General features: G+C 45.9%; 1 protein-coding gene across 1 annotated transcript in view; it reads left to right on the top strand.

Moving 5' to 3' along the window:
* Positions 1–5,061: 5,061 nt before the first annotated feature.
* LOC143995866 (olfactory receptor 11A1-like) overlaps positions 5,062–8,365 on the top strand; it is a 28,324-nt gene continuing 25,020 nt past the window's right edge. The window contains exon 1 of the mRNA XM_077490592.1: positions 5,062–5,149. Within this exon, the coding sequence (XP_077346718.1) occupies positions 5,093–5,149 (57 nt within the window). The 5' untranslated portion in view covers positions 5,062–5,092. The remainder of the gene's footprint in view (positions 5,150–8,365) is intronic.

The following is an 8,365-nucleotide window of genomic DNA, read 5'->3' as shown; positions in this document are numbered from 1 at the left end:
TGAACGACCGCAACATACAGGGATATACAATGTAATACTGACATATAATCACACACATAGGTTGGACTTGATGGACGTGTGTCTTTTTTTCAACCTCACCTACTATGTAACTATGTAATCATGGGACATTTTTTATTCTTTTTAAATGAAGGGATTTGTCACCATATAGGTGTATTTATTTACATATTCCTTTATATGTGAATGAGTAACAAGGGGTACTATGTACCTGTCACGTACCTAGTGGTGAGCCCGGAATGCAGAAGGAGACCTCTCTTGCGTCCCAGACTCACGGCCCCTGATGATGGTGACAGGAGGCACGGGAGTCAGAGGTAGCACGAGTGCCTGGCAGGATCAACAGCCGGTGGATGGATCTGGCTGACTTCGGGAACTGTAGCTGGACAAGCAGGCCCCAGTGACAGCAGACAGGAACCAGTAGACAGCAGGAGACCAACAGGAACAGGTGGATCACTCAGGGGCAGGCACACAGAAGAGTCAGGCAAGCCGGGTCAAACCAGACAGTCAGTACAGGAACAGATGCAGCAGGCAGAGGCAGGAACGTGGAACAAGCCGGGTCGATAACGGATGAGCACGGATGGACCAGAGGATGAGACAGGTGCAGAGTCGTAGACAAGCCGGAGGTCAGAGGCAGGCAGAAGGCAGGGAAGGTCGCAGGCCAGGCCGGGTCAATACACAAACAGATCGGATTCAGGTAATAGTCTCAGGAACGCTGTAGATCAAGCAGCAAGATCAGAAGGGAGAACTGGGTTTAAATAGCCCGCCTGGCGGCGGTAACCGTACGCGCGCACCCGCGCGGCCGCGAACGCGCGCACCCGCGCAAACGCAAACGCGTGCCCCCGCGCGCAACCGGGCGACCGCGAACACGCGCACCAGGCACCCGCAGGCGCGCACAGACAGGTGACGGACCACTGTCCCCAGCCAGCCTTTCCTGACAGTACCCCTTACTCAATTCATATGGGGGCAGGTATCTGTGGCCCCCTTGTTTTAAAGATTTATCCAAGTTGTTTTAAAGATATCCAAGTTCAGAAAAGTTTCTCTTGTAGACCCCCAAATCCATCTGACCAGGGATGTGAGTTTGAGGCCCTTTTCTCCATGAACATGGAGGACCTCCCTTCAGCAACCAGACTATCTAAGCCACTTTGGCCATGAAAGAGGATCCTGTCACTCTGGATAGGACATTCACAGGCTACTCTGCATCACCTCTTTTAGATTGTGCTTTTTTTTGCTTCCTGTGTGATAGCAGGATGAAATCTGGCATTTTTCTCTTGTAGCGTGGCTCCAAAAGGGTAGTCACCCAGTAATGGTTCCTCTTCCTGACAGCCCAAATCTTGGGGTTTTTGCACAGGCACTGCAGTATAAATGAGCCCATCTACCACAAAATTCCAGTGACAGAGGAACCTGAGTCCTTGATGTTGCCCAAGACAACAGTATCTCCAATTATCACATCCCATCCATGTACAGCTTCTTCAGTTTGGGAGGGGTAAAACATATCCCTGGAAGCCTGCCGTATGTCCTCCTCTTGACCACTGGTACACAAGCCCATCCTCCTCATGCTCCTCCTGTGAATGGTGCTGCCTCTCAGGGATAAAGCAGACCTTGAGACAGTCCTCCTCTTCATCCTTTTCTTGTACCTCCAGTACACGGTTTATTACACCAATCCCTGCTTTGATGCAGCCTACAATTCTGATTTAATTATCAAAATGGTGGAAAGATGATACAATCATACTGAATGCATATTCACTCATTCTCAAAAAACAAAAGCCTGCCCTTGTCCTTTACTCCTGTAAATACTCATTGGCCACCTGTTGATGAAAGTGCAGCCTTTGCAACATGGTCAAGGTTGAGTGTTCATGAAGAGCTGACAGAATCTCAGCCCCAGTGTGGAACCTGTTGGCCACACTGCAATGGTTAACTGCTCATTTTGTCTAGGGGAGAGAAGAAGAGCTTCTACTTAATTGATCCTCCGATATTCCAGCAGATGGTACTCCCTGCTCTAGAGGTGGACTGTCCCTTGGTGTCCTCACACCCTACACTGGTCTTGATTATGCCAGGACATAATAGAGCACATAGATACATAGAGCACCTCTGAACCCTGCACCCTATACGTAGTGCACTCCTGGACCTCTCACTTTGTACAAGGTTTTTCTGCTTACACTTATGTGATTTTTGGCAATTTTTATGCCATTCAGCTTTAGTGGAGAAGTAACAATCTAGAAATAGCGGCAATAGCAACATATTTAAAAAAAAAACTATTCTATGCACATTACCTATTTATTATTATGTAGGGTTACATACACAGTTTATGTTTTTAGAATTACTGGGCCAAGCTAATGCAATCTACAATGGCATTGTGAAAGCTCAGCTAAACATGATCAGGCAAAGCCAACCAACAAGTATTATGTTGGGGGATCTCCTGAAGAGAGATTCCCCCAAAGCAGGGGAGGAAGAAACCTAATGGTCATACATTCTCCTCCCAGACTTCGGGCTAGGCCTAAAGAACCACACCCGTCATCCATGAGGAAAAATACACATATATAAAATGCAGTGACTAACACGTAGAAAGTGAATGAATTAAAAAAAAAGAAGAGGTGACAATATATAGGACAAGGTTTTGCGGCCTGGTAACAAGAATTTCTCTGGTAAGATGCAAACCCCCAACCCTCCAAAAAAAAAACAGGTGGTGTTGTGTCTTAGTGCTCATTTTCACACCCATAGTGATACTCAGAGCACCCCCAGGTTACCACTCCCAAGCATTATTTGCCACAGTGGGCTTTTGGCCTTCCCAGCCCTCAGCCAGAAAAGGTAGCGCTGTACAGATCAAGATGCACTGGGCCCCTCAGGATTCCTCCACACTAGGGGAGTACTACCGACCTCCACCTTAATTATTTGAATTCCTTCCTATGAGGAAGAGCCTTCAGGACCCGATTATTCCAGCAGGAATACTATACAGCCAGTCACCCCATCCAAAATGCTAGAATGAGAGTAGAACACCACTAACTGTAAAGTTAAGACGTTACGTGTACCCGAGGCTCAGAGAAAAGACACTTCAGAAGAAGTACAGAAAATGTTGGCTCTTGGAGATATGGAGGAATCTAACAGTAAATGGGGTTATGGACAATTCTAAAAGAAAATCGGGTAATCCAGAAACAACAAATGAGTGTCAGGTCACCTTGAGGCGAGGTGACAGATGCACACCGTAGGATCAGGAGTGCACCGCAAGGTTGTGGACCCTACGGCTGACTGCTGCAGACGGGGGACAGGTCCCATCGGGGTTAGAGCGTAAGATTCCCTGGGGCGCGGAGTCTAATGCCGCGTACACACGAGCGGACTGTATGGCATACTTAGTCCGTCATACAATCCGACGGACAGTCCGTCATACTTTCGACTGAACGGACTTGACCACACACGGATGCACAAACAGTCCGTCGAAAGCTTGCGCGATGACGTGTACAGCACGTACGACGGGACTAGAAATAGGAAGTCCAATACACAGCAAAGCACCCTTCCGCCGTGTAAATCCTTTCTGAGCATGCGCCATTCTTAGTCCGTCGAACTAGCATACTGACGAGCGCATTGTCCGCTGAAACCAAAGTACGACGGACAGAATTTCGAAAAATCCGAAATACTTAGTACGCCAGACTGCACGCTGAAAAAGTCAGCTGAAGCCCACACACGAGTGGACTGTCCGCTGAAATGTGTTTCGACGGACTAAGTAGGCCATACAGTCCGCCCGTGTGTACGCGGCATAAGAGCCAGCAGGTGTTCACCAGAGCCTCGAGTGGTGAGGAAGGACTTGGCTGCAACTGGCTCCAGGTCGCGACCCCCAGGGTCCCCCAACTCACACCCACAGTAGGCAACAGGAGGATAGGGATGGTGAGGGACAAAGCCAAGGTCGGGGCCACAAGCAGACAAGAATAGTCGGGAACACGCCAAAAGGTCAGGATCACAGGCAAACAGGGATAGTCAAAACACGCCAAAGTCGGTAACGGAAAACAGTAGAAGAGCACACGGCAGGAAACTAACACACAAAGGAATACACAATGGTTGATCAGCACTGATGGCTTGCAGTGCACAGGTTAATATAGGGCTCCCTGATAGGGCCTGGGGTGGAGCCATGCTTAGAGGAGAGGTTATAAAAACCACCAGGTGGAAGTGGCTGACCTCTTAGTCAGAAGACATGAGGGGAGGTAAGCAATTACAGGAAGATCACTGCATAACCATGACAATGAGGTTATGGAGGAATCAAACAGCTAATAGGATTATGGAGGAATCTAAGGGAAATTGGGTAATGGAGGAATCCAAAAGCAAATGGGGTTATGAAGGAATCTAATAGCAACTGGTTAGGTCCCGTAGTGGTCAACTCCAAGCCGGATGGTAGCCAAAGGAAGGTTCTGCAATGACTTAAAGAAACTAAATTAAATATCCAAATTTGATATTTATCCCATACCCTAAATGGATGAGTTTATAGAAAGGTTGGGTCCCACCAGGTACACCGCCACCCTTGGTCATTCTGATGGATATTGGTAGGTTCCCTTAAAAGCCACCAGATGGTCTGTGCCAGTTTGTGGTCCTAGCTTTTGGCTTACATGGGGCCTCATTTATAAAAATGGTGCATCCCATTCCTAAGATATGATTTGGCATATCTTGGTGTTGCCGGTAGTTAGTTTTGACAGGGATTCCTATCTGCAGGAGGTTCAGGCAGTTCTAGATTCCACACATTATACCACATTACCAGCCAGTTCACCAAAATGTGTGATAGGTCAGCAAGAAGCCCGGTATCTACACTACAGCATTGGGCTGGAGGGGGGGGGGGGGGCTCATAAATTAAAATTTGGTCCCAGTTAGTGTAAAAAAAACAGGTTAGAGCCTTCCTTTATTTCACTCTGAATATAGTTATTATTCTTTGCAGCATCAAAAAAATAAATATACAATCTAATGATCTGCTTTGGGAAATGAACCCCATTGGGATAAATTAATAAAGTATCTGATCAGAAACATATAAAAGGCCCCGAGAAGAATCCATGAGACGGAACCCTAAGAGAGACCTCTGCCGGAGCATGGAGGTCCATGGACCATGAAGAAGGACACATTCAGTGTTATAACACAGATGATCGTATTCCCAGGACGAATGGTGAGACAAACAACATTCCACTTGTATCATTAATGATGACTTTCTATAGACAGCTGAGATCTGATATACAGAATGATTTATGAATGTTTTACTGATTGATGTTTTATCATTTGTTATCAGTTTGGTATAACGGAGGTCCTTACAGGGACACAAAACTCCATTTACATCATCTTCATAATGTGCTTTATGTACAGGAGATGTGATGATGTCTGAGGAGGAATATGGAACATCTTCAGGAGATTCTTATCATAGAAAACATTGAAAATATTATTCTCTGAAATATCACCTTCATTATTAAACACACAGATTATTCCCCATAGAACCCCGGGGTCCAACCTCAGGATCTTTGGTAGATCCTGTGCAGCTGTCAGATCTGGAAAGTTATTAGTGGAAGTATTGATTTGTAATGGGGCTGTAATGGCAGTGATCTCTAGCAGTCTCATGTAACGTCTCCAACCACCTCTGTACTGTGCCTGCAGTCTCTGATCATTTGTTGTAGTGTGTCCGCAGTCTCTGATCATTTGTTGTAGTGTGTCTGCATTCTCTGATCATTTGTTGTAGTGTGTCTGCAGTCTCTGATCATTTGTTGTAGTGTGTCTGCAGTCTCTGATCATTTGTGTAGTGTGTCTGCATTCTCTGACCATTTTTTGTAGTGTGTCCTCAGTCTTTGATCATTTGTTGTAGTGTGTCTGCAGTCTCTGATCATTTGTGTAGTGTGTCTGCATTCTCTGACCATTTTTTGTAGTGTGTCCTCAGTCTTTGATCATTTGTTGTAGTGTGTCTGCAGTCTCTGATCATTTATTGTAGTATGCCCGCAGTCTCTGATCATTTGTTGTAGTGTGTCTGCAGTCTCTGATCATTTATTGTAGTATGCCCGCAGTCTCTGATCATTTGTTGTAGTGTGTCTGCAGTCTCTGATCATTTATTGTAGTATGCCCGCAGTCTCTGATCATTTGTTGTAGTGTGTCTGCAGTCTCTGATCATTTGTTGTAGTGTGTCTGCAGTCTCTGATCATTTATTGTAGTATGTCCGCAGTCTCTGATCATTTGTTGTAGTGTGTCTGCAGTCTCTGATCATTTGTTGTAGTGTGTCTGCAGTCTCTGATCATTTGTTGTAGTGTGTCTGCAGTCTCTGATCATTTGTTGTAGTGTGTCTGCAGTCTCTGATCATTTATTGTAGTGTGTCTGCAGTCTCTGATCATTTGTTGTAGTGTGTCTGCAGTCTCTGATCATTTGTTGTAGTATGTCTGCAGTCTCTTATCATTTGTTGTAGTGTGTCCCCAGTCTCTGATCATGTAAACACATTTTATTGGCTTTTCTTTCCTCGTGCTGAGAGTGTGACAGTGTGCGGAGAGAAAAATGGTATGGGTGGGGTGGGAAGGGTTAATATGTTATTGATGTCTTTTTTTTTTTTCTTGTTTTTTTTTTTTGTGGGCACAACACAAAGTCATGGCAATCTGCCTGTTTTTTTCTTTTTTTTGGGGGGGGGGGGCAGGTTGATTTAATAAGATGTATAGATAACAGACACTAAACACACACAGACACATATGTAAATATATACGTACACATACAAAATTCAGATCACACACAAGATATGGGATATCGTAGCAAAGGCAAAAGGAAGGGAGAGATTTTTTATTTATTTTTTTTGTTTTTTTTCGGGAGGGATTTTTGAAAGGGGGGGGGGGAGGAGGAGGAGAAAAACGGAAGGGAGGGGAAATTAGAATGTATCTTTTGTTATAGGATAAAGAGAAGAGGAGGAAGAATAGAAATAATCTCTCTAAATCTAAATGAGAGTATTTGGATAAAAGGGAGCCTTAACAATAGAAAAGGGACAAAGTAGCAAAAATGGGGGAGGGGAAGCAGACAGAGATGCCCCCGTAAAATACAAGGCAAAACAGTGAGCATAAAGAGAGTAAGGCCCCTTTCACACAGGGCGGATCAGTAATGATCCGCCCCGTGATGATCCGCTCGCTCAGCGGGGATCGCTCCGTTGTCCCTGCTGAGCCGGCGGCAGACAGGTTGGTCTCCGCACACTGTGCGGGGACCGCCCTGTCAGCTCTCCATTCTCCTCTATGGGGGATCAGATGAGCACGGACCGTCTGTCCGCGTTCATCCGATCCGCTCTGCAGACGGATAGAAAATTGGATTTTCCTCCGTCTGCAGAATCGGACAGTAGCGGAGGCGGACAATAGCGGGTGCCTGTGGATGCTCATCCGCAGACACCCGCTATCCCATAGGGATGCATGTATGTCCGTATTTCATCCGCAAACGGATGGATAAAATACGGACATAATGTCTGCATGTGTGAAAGGGGCCTAAGTTGACCCGTCCCTCGGTCTCGGGTCAGCGGCGCCGCCATTTTGGCTAAGGGAAACAGGCAGTGGAGCCTTGTGGCTTCACTGCCCGTTTCCTACTGCGCATGCGCGAGTCGCGCAGCTCTTTGTGAATGGGGCGCGCCGTGTTCTGGGACACACAGTTCCCAGAACACAGCAAGACCCATTACCCAGAAGACGCCGCACGGAGGAGAGAAGACCAGAAGATCTCCGTGGAGGAGGAAGAGGCAGATTAGGATGATGTGCCTAGCAACAGGCATTTCTGGTAAGTTAAAAAAAAAAAATTTTCATTTTTTTTTTTCAGATTTTTTTCAGGGTGGCCCTCCACTTTAATGTCAGGTTAAATTACCAGTGCCTTACTGTTCTTTCTGTACAGGCCTGGAGGTTTGTTTTGGGTTAGGGTGGAGCTGTAGGTTAGAGGGGGGTGTGACCACATGTTCATCACCCTAAATAGCAATGTTAATAAATGAAAATAAATGAGAATGATAATACAAATAAAAAAATAATACAAAAATTACCCAGTCAAAAGCATTCCAAAAGCTGCTCTTACCAAGCACTCCACCAGTCTTGTAAAATGCCGCGTACACACGATCGGAATTCCGGCCAGAAAAAGACAGATGAGAGCTTTTCATCGGAAAATGCGACCGTGTGTACGCTCCATCGGAATTTAGCTGTCCAAATTCCCGCCAGCAAAAAAAATTGATAGCATGTTCTCAATTTTCCCGACGGAAAAACTTTCTATCGGAAATTCCGATCGTGTGTATGCGATTCCGACACGCCAAAAATCACGCATGTTCAGATTCAACTACGAGACAGAAGCTATTGGCTACTGGCTATTGAACTTCCTTTTTCTAGTCCCGTCGTACGTGTTGTACGTCACC

The sequence above is a fragment of the Lithobates pipiens genome, unplaced genomic scaffold (genome assembly GCF_037356315.1).
Source record: "Lithobates pipiens isolate NorthernLeopardFrog02 unplaced genomic scaffold, aLitPip1_a1.2 Scaffold_19, whole genome shotgun sequence".
NCBI classification, from domain to species: domain Eukaryota; kingdom Metazoa; phylum Chordata; class Amphibia; order Anura; family Ranidae; genus Lithobates; species Lithobates pipiens.
Note: the sequence above shows the minus strand (reverse complement) of the source record. Positions and strands in the feature narration are given on the sequence as shown.